This window comes from Mus caroli, chromosome 3, assembly GCF_900094665.2.
Source record: "Mus caroli chromosome 3, CAROLI_EIJ_v1.1, whole genome shotgun sequence".
Classification (NCBI taxonomy): Eukaryota; Metazoa; Chordata; class Mammalia; order Rodentia; family Muridae; genus Mus; species Mus caroli.
Window position 1 is genome coordinate 75,663,547 of NC_034572.1, and position 16,627 is coordinate 75,680,173.

General features: G+C 35.5%; 1 protein-coding gene across 7 annotated transcripts in view; it reads right to left on the reverse strand.

The window, feature by feature from the left end:
• Window positions 1-906: 906 nt before the first annotated feature.
• Rbm46 (RNA binding motif protein 46) overlaps window positions 907-16,627 on the reverse strand; it is a 36,435-nt gene continuing 20,714 nt past the window's right edge. For 3 of the 7 annotated variants that reach the window (XM_021158995.2, XM_029475615.1, XM_021158993.2), the window contains one exon: window positions 1,076-1,816. In XM_021158995.2, coding sequence (XP_021014654.1) covers window positions 1,617-1,816 — 200 coding nt within the window. In that variant the 3' untranslated portion in view covers window positions 1,076-1,616. Of the gene's footprint in view, window positions 2,855-6,901; window positions 6,962-16,627 lie in introns of all 7 variants that reach the window. The other 4 variants (XM_021158996.2, XM_029475617.1, XM_029475616.1 and 1 more) reach the window with 4 other exon arrangements.

A 16,627-nucleotide genomic window follows, 5' to 3' on the forward strand; every position in this document is an offset into this window, starting at 1 on the left:
CATAGAATTTAAAATATTTGAAAATAATTTTCCACTCAGCTTAATTTGAAAGTTTTTACACATTTAACATTATGTCACCATGGATCTTCAAATACTGTGTGGTTGATAGTTCTCTAATTGTTGGGTTCACGCCAAAGTAAAAAAAAAAAAAAAAAAAAAAAAAAAAAAACAAACCTGTGAGAATATTTGTAATAACTTCTTATTTGAGCTATTCCAAACATTTCTATGAAAAACTAAACGTGTCTCTTCTTCCCATGGGTGGCCTCTCAGCAAATGAAAGCATTCACTGCATGTTTTCTGAGTGGATGATTTGCAACAATAGCCCAGCATATCTGTGCTGTGAACTAGCCACAGTGCTGAGCGAGACTGTCTGAAGCAGTGACCCGCACAGGGAGCACACAGCTTCATGGGGAATGGCTTCTTTAGCAGTGAAAAGGTTGGCACTCATTACTCTTGTAACTCTGCTAGAAATTTCAAATTAAGCTGAGAGGAAAATTATTTTCAACTATTTTAAATTCTATGCATGGAAATCCTGCCTGAAGTGCTTGTACAATGAGCTGAACAAATTTAATATATTGAAATATAAAATATCTGATATCATCTATGAAAATTATCACTATAATTGTCTATGTATGCTAATAAACCGATGAGGTCAAAATGGTCTAAATTCATTAATTATTCTTTAGTAAAAAAGGGTAATTCTTTGAATCTACCAACATTTCTACTGGCACTTGAAAGGGATTTTGTCTTTATAAACTTATTTCTCTTTCTATCTGACACTTTGATCTCATGAAGATGGAAAACCTAAGACACTGCAACTGCTGTTGATCTGGCAAAGAAAAAGATAGTCTCAAAAGATGAGAGATATTTGTGTGCGTGAATTTTAATAAAAACAAAACACACATTAGTAGTGCCATATATTTAATGTTGAAGAATTTGAAGTATAAAAATTAAACAACACATGATTTCAACATTTAAAAAACATTAACACTTCTTATGTAAACAATGTAATGAATATCAAAACATAAATGAATTATAACTATAAAAACCTTAAATATATTAACAGCAAAGTTATAATTTATTTCTGTAACAAATATTAACTAAAATATTTGCTTACTTTCAAGGACCACAAAGGTTGACTGATTTTTCATTACTTCTGCCAAAAATTTGCATCTTAATCTTTTTTGTCTCATCATTTCTTTCTACATAATAGTTAGATGCTTCTGGTTACATAACTGTTTCATACTCCACTATAGATAGCGATCCTTGGTAATCTAATCTAGTACAACCACTGTCTTTAAGTACTTTCAATATTTGTAAAATGCTGTTTTACAAAGTTGTTATACAAAAATCATAAACAACAGGAATCCTTTCAAGCTCGAGAATTGGAAACCCCCAAAGCTTAAAAATAACAGCAGTAGTTTGCCATCACTGAGTAACTTTTAATTGCATTTCTGCAAATCCTACCACTCTTGTCATTCTGTATTATAGCTGTTTAATATGTTAAAATATTTGCTTTTAAAGTCAAATGTGCAAACCCAATTCTAAAATACAACAGTATGTTAATTTCCACGCCTTATACAAAGGGAAGTTTATATACTATATCCAGACTTTCTTCAGAAGAATGAGGCCTGATTGGAGATATACAGTCGTTGTCCAACATGGCTGCCATTAGCAAGTGATATTGTTGGTGACAAGGGATAGCTTGGATAAGAAGAAGGCCTTGACGTGTAAGGAAGCATGCTGGGAGTCCCAGAAGAGAGGATAGTGCTAACAGGGGAAAGACTATTTATTGAGCTGCGACGGAAATTGAAGTCTGTAAATAAATATATGAACAGTTATGCTGCACATCTTTGTGGACACAAATTTAATTCAAAAGACAAAACATTCAAATGACAATCACGTTTTAACATAATGTTCTAACATTTAGATACCTGATGCTACTGTAATGGTGGTGAATTACTATCTCTGCAGTGCAAACACCAGCAGTTACATCAAGTAAGGGTTCTTTCCTTAACCGACAACACTGTTTGGACAGTCTTACTACAGTGCATTTTGGGTATCTTTTTCTTTTTAACACAGAAAAAGAGAACCTCTGATTTCTCTTTAATCAACAAAAAGTTTCTCTTAAATTTGGATCTGACACCAAGGGTAGATCATGAAGAAAAAAAAAAAAAAAAAAGAACAGTAAATTCAGTTTCTTTTCTTTTTTCCTTTTTTTTTAAAAAAACATATTAGGTATCAAACCAGCATAAGAATTTGCCCTTGAACTTCTGATATAAACTAACTGTCCAAAATTTCATTATTTAAATGCTGGCACAAACATTCATACAACCAAACATCAATTTAACATTAGAGTCTCACAGTTACCACAAAACAGTAAAATGAATCATCTCTACCAAAAGAACGTCAAAAACCATTATCAACTTAATAGTATAGAACATTATCCAAAATTAACCAAATTATTAAAACAATTATATTTGAAATATTAATTTCAAACAAACGTTCATCTTATGCACCAATAATTTCCTGTTTCCTTAATTGTAGTAATTCTGTAGGTGTGTGTTTTATTGACCAAATTTGTAGATCCTGTACTTTCCAAAAACTCAACTATGCTCTTTACTATAGCATAAGTCAAAGTGGTTGACTGTGTCTATAAAATGATCATTTTTAAAAGTTGTGGTATTGTTGAAATGGAAAAAATTGAATAAGATCATTTACTATACAGGTCAAGCTTTCAGCCTCCAATACCATGCACTATGAGGTCTACAACACATGAGGATTAACTTAATGTTTAACGAACAGGAGTGAGACCAACTGCAGGAGAATAAGCTCAAGCAACATCAGAAAGGACCTATTTAAGAAAAAAAAATAAAAAAGTGAAAATCAGTTGTAAATAGGTTTAATTGCTAGCATTGTAAAACTCTAAATTTAAATGAATGGTACCACAAGGTCAATAAAGCAGCTTGTTTTAAGAAAATATAAACATGTTTTGAAATGTCCAAAGCAATGGTCAAAATATTTTGGGTATTTTGAAATGAGAAATTACTTTGAAATCATTTGCCTTTCTAACATCAGCTTCATTTCTTCTTTTAAAGATTATGCTTTACCCAAGGGTTAAATACTAAAATATTATCTGAAACATTAGATCTACTATGTATTAATGAAGACTTAAAATCCTGCTGAAGATTATTATGCAAATCCAGTCCCTCAGCGTCACACACTTTTAATGCACTTGGCTCTTTAAATTTCACCAATGTAGTGATCAACAGCATGATTTACATGTGACTTCAGTAGACAGGAAATATACTTTTCAAATAGATATCATGCTTGCTTTGAGTTTACATCCATTCAAGAGATAACGGAGCCTACTTATAAAATGGGAGCTCAGAAGATATTTCCAGAGAAGATTTAAAAGCAAGCTCAATAGCTGGCTATTAACATAACACTTAGCATTTCTGGCAGTCTTCTACCATACAGCGTTATACAAACAAACATTACCTGCTATATTCTCATTTTTAAAACTACATTAAATCCCAAATTAAAAGTTTACTCAAAATATTTGTATAAGATGGTATGAGACAATTATTATGGGAATTGGGCAAGAGAAAGCCTTCATTCACTTAGATCTTGTAAAGATTTTACAAGCACTTCATAAGTGAACCCCTATTCTTAAAACCACTATGAACATAAGTATTTTCAGAAAAAAACATTTGGGTGATAAGAAAACAGAACACATGTCAAATAAGATAGTCAAATGTAAAGAGAAACTCTATGGGTGAATAAACCTAGGAGTAGGTACCCATTCCTTATATATAATTTACATGTAGCAAACAGAACGCACAAGAAGAAAATTGAGCAAATGAGTTAAATTTCCAAGCATGTTCGTATTCAACCCCACCCCATACCAGTTTTTCCTCTTCAAGTACATTCTAACTCTTCAGTGCCCTATTCCAGACCCAAACTGGCCTACATCCCCTTTATAATGAGTGCTAGAGAGCCAACTTCAGAGTTTAAATGTTATACTCATGTAATTCCTGTCTGGATACTTAAAACAGAGGTTCAATTTCCAAACAGTAAAAGGCATACACCTTCATTTAATTTTGATAAGTATATAAGCTACGTTATCCACAATGAACAGATTTAAAAAAACAAAATCAAACAAAAAACCACCAAATCACCTGTCTCTTCAGTTAATGGTCCTATAGACAAGCTCGCAGTCTGATTTCTAGCATCTTGGATTAATTCATCTGTTTTTGGATTTCGTTGTTTTAAAAATAATTTCTATTTCTAGCTTCTTTTGTTCAACAAAACCTCTAAGAGTCATAATACGTATTTGAGTAATTTCTTACATTTCATTGTTGAGTATTACTTGGTGGTTAAGAATATACCATGATTTTTATGCAGTTGCCTGTTGATGAATATGTAAACTTTTCTAACACAGATCTCTTACAAATAAAATACGCTCTATGCTCATTCTTATATAAACCTTTTGTGACAGTTTCTCTCTGCAATGGTAAATAGCTGAGAATAGAGCTGCACAGGTACGGGGTAGAGATTTATGCTCCTGCGTTCTTCATTTTGTCCACTTTATATTCAAATAGTAAAATTTGAAACTGCCTGTTGTTCAAATCTTCTACAAGAGTTGGAATGCCAGCACATACAGACATACACATGGGGTGGATGGTGTTGGACACGTGTTACTCTGACTGGCTGGCCTGAAATTCACTTTGTAGAAGAGACTAGTCTCAAATTTGCACTGATCCACCTCCTGCTTCTCCCTCCCAAATGTGATAACAAGTATGCACTAGCAAACTGGCCTAGCAGTTTTAATTACATCTATGCCAGTACATGTGATATTGTATTTCACTGTGGTTTTAATTTAAGATTCCCTTATGATTAATAATGTGCTCGTTACATATTTATACATATATTTGTTCAGATATGATAAATCTCTTGACATAATAATATTATGTATATTAGTTTTGTCTTTCAACTATTGATTCTAATAAACTTTTTAATAATCTAATTCCAAATTGAAAACTGAGAACAAGCTGAAACTTTACAAATCTTTAAATCAAATGATTTCAATTCATATGAATGACAAAACACAACAGTTGATTTAGGTAAGACAGATCCATAGGTTCACAAGTAAAGAGATTTAAAAAAAAAAAAAAAACAAGTTAAAACTTTTAGAACTCCTATTTCCTAGGAAAGTACCGTTTACGTTTGGCCAAGCTTTTAGAGCAATCTTAGCAGGAAATTTGAAAGAAAGCATCTCAACCTACCCCCAAAGGTCTCCATTTTTAATGGGCAGGAGTACAAAAGTCAAATCAATGGTGCTATTCTCCTAAGTGGGCTGGATGTGACTTGATCTTAATCTATTTCCACAACTTCTATTCTCAATGCATGCAGCATCTTATTTCCTTATGTACTAAAATTTTTGAAATTTCATTTGCATTTGTAGATCAACCATGAAATGTTTTAATATAATAGAAATTTCTGTTTTTCTCTCCCCTCTCTCCCTCCCCAGTGTCTCCTGTATCATACCCAGGTTGTTCTTTCACTTGCCATTTACAAAAGGATGGACTTGATTCTGTGTCCTTTCCCTCTTCTTCCCCATTATGGTAAATTATAAGAGAACATGACCAATAAAGTCCTCTAGAGACCAAAACTTAGCACAAAAACAAAGGGATGAAGGAGGGCCACATGTAAAGAAATCATGCCCTGGCACTAAAATTAGTCCAGCTGCTTTCCTTCCAAAGAAGCAAGAAGACCAAATAAACCATATTGTAAGTTGTCTATTTGCTCTGTGTACTAAAAGATCCTAACAGCAGACTCCTCCTAATGCTAGTTCTTAACCATCAGGACAGCAGCCTCTGAGAGCAAAAATCCATGACTGATGCTGTACCAGTCTATGCTTCAGCTCACTACATAAAGTGTCTGGGTTAGAATGAAGAAACAGACTTAGATTAAATAAAGGCTACAAATCTTCTCAAGGTTCATGTTTGCCAGTAAACCAATCTCTCAAAGTCAAGCTTTAAAATCTAAGACACTAAAAAAGGTAGTTCTAAATTGCACTGTGTTTTTAAGATTTAGGTAACATTTCGGATCTGTAAGTTTAGAAACTGTTTTGCTAAAATCTGTGAGGATAAATTTACAGTCTAAGATTTAAGTGTCAAGAACAATAAACAGATTTCTCATAGGCATTAATAATGTTAGATAATACTTGTTTATTGCTTAGTATATGCCAAAAATAACCATACAAGATCAAACAAACGAAACCTTTCTAAAAGCACTGCAAGCGCTCACATTACTCCCTTTGAAAATGGTGAATTAAGGTACACAGTGGTGAAATAACCTACCCAGGAACACAGAATTATGTATACAGGGGCTGATTCCTTTACATGTAAAAAAAAAAAAAAGTTTTGGCAAATCACACACTAACATAAAGTCCCCAACCCCCATCTAAAATTTTTTCTTGTAGCCTGGTGAGAAAACTAAACAGTAAATTGTTATAGAAATAGAGTCAAAATATTGTTTTAATAATGTGTAAAAATAGTCTCATTCTCAGCTTATATTGAGAAACCCAGATAATCAAAACATAGTATTCACTCCATATCTGATTTGAACTATTTAAAAACCTAGTGGTTCATTTTAGATATCAGAACATTGTCTTCCTCAAAAGTTTGAAAGCATCTGAATTACAGAAAGCCATTTAATGTTATTATTTTTTCCTTAATGAGTCTATTCCTAGGAAAGCTATTAGTGCAGCTAGTGAAGTACAGGGTTTAAGCAGATAATTCTATGCATTTCCCCATGTAGTCATGAAATGATTAGCTTAAAACTGATTTCCTGAGAACTAAATATACCACAATATTCCTAAGAGATGTTTTCTTACCTGCTTATTTCCTCCAAATTCTTCTACACAGGTCCAGGCTGAAGAGACTGTGTTCCCTGTCTGTAAGCAGTGAAGACAGAAAAGAATTGAGTCTTTAGATTGATGTTATCCCTATCTTGGAAGTGCATGGAATCCTTGATAACTTTAAAACTTTTTGACTGGTAAATAAGAAAAAAATGGAGAAAAGGGGACAATTGGCAAACAGGTGTCATATCTGGACTCTGAAAAAATGAACAAAGAGAACAGTATTCTGATATCTAAATGAAAATCATGAGTTAGCACATCATCAGAAAAATAATTTCTAAATCAATTAAGTTCTTACTCATCAGTGTATTCGAAAATCCTATGCTGCAAAGATAAAGGATTTAAAAAAAAATAAGTAAGGCTGCATGACTTCAAGAAAGATGAGAAACTTAAGCAAACTCAGAAATTATCAATGTCTTGTAGGTATAATTATTTATACATGAAGTATCACTTCCTTCCTGTTTTCAGAAGAGATAGATGACCAAAATAATATTAAACTTCAAAAGCCTACTTGGCACGTCAATTTCCCGAGGAAACTACTAAAAGCACACATGGTCCCAGTGTCACATCAATTCATTTTGGCTGTCATTTCATATGCCTGGAACCTTCCCATCAAGAGTATACATCCAACTCCATGCTAAGAGACTGCATACAAGTACACACAAGTAAAACATGTCTGATGGGCTCCAAAAACACCACATAGCTTTAAATAATACTTTAAGTACTGTATAAAAATGTCATAATAACTGTTTACCACAGGATGAACTAGGTTAGGTAACAATCAATTTTGTTTTAAAACACAAAACACCTATCTAAAATCATTGGCAACAGCTATGAGGGTAATGAATTATAGAGTCATGATCTTAAGACACATGCACTTGGGAGGCAGAGGCAGGCAGATTTCTGAGTTCGAGGCCAGCCTGGTCTACAAAGTGAGTTCCAGGACAGCCAGGGCTACACAGAGAAACCCTGTCTCGAAAAAGCAAACAAACAAACAAAAAACCAACCAAACAAACAAAAAAAAGAAAAGAAAGAAAGAAAAGAAATATCCCTTTCTTTGAGAAAAGTCTTCGTCCCTGTAACGATTGGTCAATTCTCCAAAGGGAGATGTCAAACAGCAAGAAATTCTAACACAGAGAAATGAGCTCAGAGGTAAGGAAATGGAGAAGAGCTACCCTGGTAAGACGGACCTTGAGACTGTACTGAACTGAAGAAGACAGCAAACTGAACATAACTGAACTGACGAAGTGTTTCAATTCTGGTTAGGAGTAAGGACATTTTGTGATGTGATAAAGCACCTCCATAATAAGGAAATTACACCTCTCTGAATACAGGCAATGTCGGGTAAACTTTAAATTATCTATAATTTTTCATTTGCAGTATCTGGCATTCAATAAAAACTAATAATACTAGAAAATAAACTATCACCTAAAGCCAACAGAAATAGCAGTCAACAAAAACAGATCTCTAGATAGTTAGACAATAAAATTTCTAACCTGGATAATAAAATAATTATGTCTTGACAGTGGCACAAAAACCCACATGTAGATAAACGGAAAAATACAGGACCCAGAAATAAGCTCACTCTTAACAGAGGTGCTTGCTAGTGTGTGTCTGAGGAAAGACAGTGATGAAAAACTGGAGAACTGTTATAATATAAAACTAATCCACTTCCATACTGCACAAAAAATGAATGGGTCAAATATATAATGCAGCTAAAATGTCTAAACTATAGGGGAAACATATCAAGATATAGGGATAGGAAGTGACTTTCTAAATAGCTTGGGATGGAGTGGCAAAAACTGTCAAATGAGGACTGAAGTTGAGATCCTCAGCACACACATCAAAGCCTAGAAGCATGTAATACCAGGGCTCCAAAACTGAAGACAGGAGGCTTAGGGCAAGCTGGCAGAGCAAGGAGACAAACTGGAGAGCAAGAGGCCCTGCCTTAGTAAATAAAGTACAGACATCATCAAAACAAGTAAATAAAGTCAAATATAATTTCAGAGCTGAGAAATACAAATCATTATCTCTTATCTGCATGCTAAGAAAGAAATACACAGATTAAACTTACAATAGAGTAGGAAGTACTGAAATATCAGATGTTAAGTAGAATCAGGCAAGCAAAGGAGAAATGGAAAATGGTAGTGTTTGAAGAGAGTACTAGACATTTCTAAGACAAGTAATAAAACCTGTTAGTGTAACAAAAATAATCTTTCAAATACCAAGTATATAAAACATGAAGCTAAAACGATTTCATCAGTATATTCACACAAAATCAATGTTTTCAGATGGAAGTTTTACTTTCAAGGTTTAAAAACAAAACTGATCATTGTTACCTGGTTCATCATATGGTATAGTGTGAACACATATGCCACTAATTTATGCTAATGTAACAGTGATTCTTCTTACAGTACATGTGTGCAAGTATGCCACACATTTATGTTGATGGGACACTGTAGAATCATGGGGAATGTGGCATTTTTCCATAATTATAAACAACTGGAGTGATGAGCTCCTTTGGTGGGTAAAGGGCAGTTTTGTAATCCTGTTGCCTGAGTTCAGATACCCAGACCCCTTCAGCATCTGGATGCCATAGCAAAAGCTTCTGTAACCCCAGCGCAGAGATACGGGGAATGGGTGGCAGAGAGACAATAGCATCACCACCCAGCTTGCACAATAGCTAGCAGAAAGCAGAAACCATCAAAGACCTTCAAGGACCCTAAGACAGTATCCAACTCCTGAAAGCTCTCATAGGACCTCCAAAGGCATGCCGTTCTCATCGCCACACTCACATATACATCATACGCATGCACATAAAGTAGACATGGAAAGAAGGTAATATAAGAGTGCTGAGAATAAACAATAACCCTGCCCCAGAGGCTCCAGAGACTGAGTTCTTCACCTCTGTGTGCAGTGAAGCAACTGAACGGAGGTGTAGATACTACCTGCAGTTTCACTAAACTTGTGAACAAAAAAACCAGTTCTACAGATAGTAGTTTTCTATCCCTCTCCTCTCTTTTTGTAACAAACAAGCTAAACAAATTAATTTCTTTGTGTAATTGGTGAAGGATTTTGAAATGTTTCAATTGCTTGACACATTTGATTCTATAATGAATTTAATTTCATTTCCATTAACAGGAAAATCAATAAATATTTAAATCTTACAAAATGTAAAAAAAAAAAAAAAGAGTGCTGAGAATAAGTTTAGTTTGGTAAAGTGCTATCCTTGCATGCACAAGACCATGGTCATCTTTCTCTGCTACAGAGGGAGTTCGAGGATGGCCTGGCTAGACAAAGATAGACAAACTCTTAGCCAAACTAACCCATCAAAATTCTAACACAATTTTTTATAGACTTTGAAAGAGCAATTCTCAACTTCATATAAAACAAAAAAAATCCAGGATATCAAAACAATCCAGAATAATAAAATAACTTCAGAAGGAATCACCATCCCTGTCCTCAAGCTGTGCTACAGAGCAATAGTAATAAAATCAGGTATTGGTGTAGAAACAGACCGATTGATCAACAGAATCAAATCAAAGACCCAGAAATAAACCCACACACCCATTTGACACTTGACTTTTGGAAAAAAGAAAGCATCTTCAACAAATGGTGCTGGTCTAACTGGATGTCTACAAGTAGAAGAATGCAAGTAAATCCCTATCTATCACCCTGAACAAAATTCAAGTCCAAGTGGAACAAAGACCTCAACATAAAACCAGATACCCTAAATCTCATAGAAAACAAAGTGAGAAATAACCTTGAATGCATCGGTATAGGAGACAACTTTTTGAATAGAATACCAATGGCTCAGGCTTTAAGATCAACAATTGTTAAAAAGGACCTCATGAAACTGAAAAGCTTCTGTAAGGCAAAAAACACTGTCACTAGGACAAAATGTCAGCTTACAGATTGGGAAAGGTTCTTTAGCAATCCTATATGTAACAGAGGGCTAATATCCAGAATTTATAAAGAACTCAACAAACACCAAAAACCTAAATAATCCAATTTTAAAATGAGGTTCAGAGCTAAACAGAATTCTCAACAGAGGAATCTCAAAAGGCTGAAAAACATTTAAAGAAATGTTCAAAGTCCCTAGTCATCAGAGAAGTACAAATCGAAATGACTCGAATACTCCATCTTATACTTGTCAGAATGACTAAGATGAAAAACTCAAGTGATAGCACATGCTGGCAAAGATGTGTAGGAAGGAAGGGAAACACTCCTCCATTGCTGGTGGGAGTGCAAATTTATCCAACCACTTTGGAAGTCAATTTGGCAATTTCTAAGAAAACTGGGAACAGTTCTACCTCAGGACCCAGGTATACATAACTCCTGGGCTTATACCCAAAAGATGCCCACAGGAACACCTGCTTAACTATGTTTACAGTAGCTTTATTTGTAATAGCCAAAAACTAGAAACAACCTAGATGTCCCTCAACTGAAGAATGGATATTTATGGTACATCAACACAATGGAGAACTATTCAGCTATCAAAAACAAAGATACCATGAATTTTGCAGGCAAATGAATGAAACTTGAGAATATCATCTTGAGTAAGGTAATCCAGAACCAAAAAGACATGTATGTGCTATGCACACTCCAGTGAAATCTGCTTGGCAGGCCGAGAGGCCTGGAAGCACTCACAAGGCAGGGAGTTTCAAGGAAACACAACCTCCTGGAATCAGGCATTCTCATAACCCGTGTACTCATACCCTATCCCCGCATTAGTCTGGTGTATGGATCCACTTGCTCTCTTTTAGTATTATTTTATTATAAGTGCCTTTAAAGATTGAATTCTGATATAGCTAAGCCTTTGCCAGTGTTCCAACATCCTAGAATAGTCCTTGAGCTGACCATGGGCTTGGAATTCAGTAAGAATGTTGCCTATTCAGTGACATTCAGAATTGCCTCTAGTATTGTAAGAGAAATAGTGAAAGAAATCAGGCTTTACTATCTACTACATAGAGTTAGAAATCTCAGGGCAAGCTTAGCAACATAAGTTTAGAATTCTTATTATAGTTATGTATGGCAGACTACATTAGTTATTAGTAAGAAGTCCCCCCACACTATCACTTAGAATAAAAGCCAACTCGCTCCCATATACAGGAATTTACAATGGTTTAGGAAGTAGATCAGGCTGTGGTTTTAGAGTATTGCATNATTCATGAGGTTAGCTAGAGCAGAACTCCCTAATTAGAACCATTACTTGGGTGTGAAATCCCTTGCCCTAGGAGAGTAAAGACCTCACACCTGGCTTCTAAGACTATAGCTGACCTTAGGTAGAGCTGACTTTGTCTCAGTTGTTTTATTGCCCAGTTCCTGCCAGTCTTTGTGTTTACATTCCTCTGTTTTGTGTAAGAGTCATTAAGCATCCCGTAACCTCATTTGTACCTTGCTGATGTGTCACCTAACTTCCCTATTTTCTTCTGTATAAAAAGTTTGATGCTCAATTTGAAAAATTACATTCAGATTCTACACAATCTCGTGTGTTGCTTCTGTTTGTCATTCATTCACCAACTCCTTGTCCACCTGCAACCAGAGACCCGTTCTACACAGACAGAGATCAAAAAGGGTTTGCAGCATGCACGGTATATACTCACTTATAAGTGGATATTAACCATAAAATACAGGATACCCATGCTACAATCTACAAACACAAACAAGTTAAACAGGAAGAATGGCCCAAGCAAGAATGTTTGAATGGTTGTAGGAGGTAGATGGAAGGAAGGAACTGGGTGGGAGAGGGAGTGGGAAGGGTAATGTGGGGGGGGGGGGAGATCAGGATCAGGTGTAGGGAGAGACAGAAAAACTGGTCAGATGGCCATAAGAATGTAGAAAAATCTGCAGCTAGCAGGGATTGGGGACAGTGAGAAGTATCTCAAGAAGTACCAGAGACCTATGATTAAGGGAGGTTCTCAAGAATCAGTAAGGGTGACCTTAGCTGAAACCCACAGCAGTGGGGATATAGAACCTGACAGGGACACCAACCCACCCTCAAAACTTTTCACCCAAAATTTATCCAGCCTAAAGGAAATGCAGAGATGGGGATGGAACAGAGACTGGGGGAATGGCCAAGCAATAACCTGCCCAAATAAAGACCCATCCTATGGACAGGAACCAATTCCTGACACTATTAATCTTAACTTGCAGACAGGAGCCTAGCATGGCTATCCTCTAAGAGGCTTTACCCAGCAGCTGGGATGCAGAGACCCACAGCCAAACAGTGGATAGAGCTTGGGGACTCTTAGGGAAAAATAGGAGGAAGAATTGAGGGTCCCAAAGGGGATAAGAACTCCACAGAAAGACCAACAGATTCAACTAACCTGGACCTTTGGGAACTCTCAGACTGAATCACCAAACAAAGAGCACACATAAGCAAGACTAACCCCCAATTCCCTGCAAATAGGTGGCAGATGTGCAGCTCAGTCTTCAGTTGGGTCCCAAACAACTGGAGTAGGGGCTTTCCCTAAAGCTGTTGCTTGACTGTGGAATCTGTTCCCCTAACTTGGTTGACTTGTCTGGCCTTAGTAGAAGAAGAAGCGCCTAGCACTTGATGTGCCTGGGTGAGAAGATACTGGGGGAATTCATTCTCTTAGAGGAGAAGGGAAGGAGAATGGAGAATAACTGTGGGAGAGCAGAACTGGGAGTGGGGTACAGAACTGGGATGCAAAATGAATAAATATAAAGATAGATTCCCAACTATAAAAACTATTTAAACTCTATTGGTTATTTTCCATGCAGGTGTGGAATGGAAATACAATACAGAAACTACTTTCTCTCCATAACACCCTTGATATCTACTCAACTGGAGTTTTATAATTTAGTTTAAATCTTTAATTTCAATGAGAACAATAGAGAAAACTAACTGGGACTTAAATTTAAATCACCATGAATTACAACTATGCTTTTAGCATAAAAATGATAATGACAATTCTTATGTTATCATTTAAAGGAAAACCAAATACTATGAGGAGTATCGCAATTTAGTGTCAAGTAGTAGACTATGATTTACAGGTGTGCTAGTCCAATTTAATTCACAATTTATTGGGGTCATTTCTTACTTAAAAGTAGAAATTGCTAATGAATATATTCTGAGAAATATTTTGAAGAGTTTTTCAGTTATCAATTGACTGGTGAAAAGAAAAGGAATGCCAAAAATTCAAGAGTGGAAAAATATCACAGTCAAAACCAGGAACTGGACCTGTTTTTTGTATAATCAGAATCACTAAATGTGTTACTTTTAATTTTGTGTTATGTAACAGAAAGATAAACTAAGTCTAGCCTTCAAGCACATATTTATTCGTATTCTCCCCTCTCCTCTCCTCTCTCTCTTTCTCTCTCTTCTCTTCTCTTCTCTCCCTCCTCTCTCTCCTCTCTCTCTCCCCTCTCCCCTGTCCCCATCCCCGTTCCTCTCTCACACAAACATACACATGCATGCGCGCATGCACACACAGAGATAGTATACAAAAAGCTGTCAATTATTTCTTCAGTTTAAACAAATGTTAGTGGTGTTAATATTCCAATTACATGGTTTTAGCTTGCTTTCTATTATAGAAAAGTGCATGATCAAAAGTAACTTGGGGAGGAAAGGGTTAATTTCAGCTTGCGGTATCAATCACAGTCCATCAGGAAGGGAAGTCAGGGAAAGAACTCACAAGGCAGCAACGGAGAAGCAGGAACAGAGAAGCAGGAACTGAGGCAAAGACCATGGAGGGCTACTTCTTATTGACTTGCTCTTCAAAGCTTGTTCAGCCTATTTTCTCATACAGCCCAGGACCACCTGTCCAGAGATGGCACAACCCAGTGGGCTTAGCCCTCCTTCATTAATCATTTATCATGAAATGCCCAGTAGCTAACGTAATGGAGGCATTTTCTCAAATGAGGTTACCTCTTCCCAAATAACCCCCACTTGTGTCAATTTGACAAAAAAAGAAAAAAGAAAAAAAGAAAAAAAACCTAAGCACACATGCACACACATGAGGCATGTACACAGCCAGCCACACACACACAATATAGACATGCAATTTATTTAGTATAAATTACATATTAAATTGACTATATTACTCTAGACCACATTTGTTGACCTATATATCAAAACGTGTTTCCTGAGATGCTTTTAAAACTATTAGAACCATAATCCCTCGTTCTCCCACTATACAAATTATATATGTCCATTTTATGTATAATATACACATATCCAAGCCCTTATGTCTCAATATGTGTTCAAGATTGCTAATAACTAAAACACCCATTTTGTGATCATTTTGAAAATTATATGCTGATAGAATTTCTACTTCAGTGGAATATACACCTCACCCAGTACTAGCCACCACTCACAACTATTCATATGTCGGAAGTTTCTTGCAAGGAGTGGTGTACTGCTCAGAAAAGCCTTATCATGCTGTTTGTTAGAGGAATAAACTTTGGAGTACAAAAGTGATTGGATGCTTTAAATAGGGCTTAGGGGGTCATCCTAGTAGCAAGATGGAAGACAGTCCTGAGGGAAACTTGAACTGTGGAGGCCCTGTTCAAGCAGTTTCATAGGGGAAGATTATTAGTAAGTGGACTAGAGACCGTTCTTGTGATATTTTTGCAAAGAATACATCTATTACTGCCCTTGTGCTAAAAACTTGCCTGAGGCATAATAGAAGCATTTTGGATTAATGGTTTTGGGAGAGAGATTTCAAGATAGCCTAATATCGACTGTTGTCACTCGGTTATTAGAGGTCACTCTAATGTATATGTATAATGACGAGCAAACTGGACAAAGAGAGGTACAAAATGTACAGTTATGTACAAATATGAATATTATAAACCAAACAGTCCCAGATATTTCAACTATCCACCCTCTGCTTCTTATTACAGTCATCAGTCAGTCACTAGTTGTCCAGGTTTACCTAGACTGTGGTACTCCAAGCAAACATGCCACATACACAATTATGTAGTCTAGATATCATGCAATTCTCCTGTTTTGCTTTGGATTATATTAATTTGAGACTGCAGAACAGAATGACTTTGTTCTGAATTTGCTTTAAAAAAAAACAATCTAAGCATTTGCTTGCTGGTTTTCATTCTTTTCCACTTTAAGTATTTAATAGTAAAAATGCACAAAATAAGAAATGCATATAATAAAGTCAGACAAGTTATATAATCTAGAAAATGTAAACTTACATTCATAAATAGGAAATTTAAATAAGTTCCTTTTATAATAAGTTTCAAAATTCTCCTCTAGGCAATAATCATACCTAATTAAAAAAATCATCGACTTAACTATGATTGTTAAACATTCTTGCTTTTTAAAGGGGATTTGCTATATATTTATATAGTCAATGGGACATTTTTAGTTTCACTTGGTTTTATTTTCCTAATCACTTTCTTAATCAACTTATATATCGATTACAGTCTCATACTCATGTCTCAAGCTTAAATATATATAATTAGGAGCTGAGTAGAAATTTTTCATCACATTATTAACAGAATTTCATAATCTCAAACTGAAAACAAAATGCACTGTTCAATAAAACATTCAAAAAAAGGCTTAAGAAAGTGGGATAATTTCCCTAGTCCAGAATAGAGTACTTGTCATCACTGAGCAGTTTTCCAAGTCTTCAAACATGTATGAGAGCCTGGTCATCTGCCTCAGCCAATGTTGGCTAATGCAGCAACTCTCTAGCAAAAACCACACAAATAAATAAA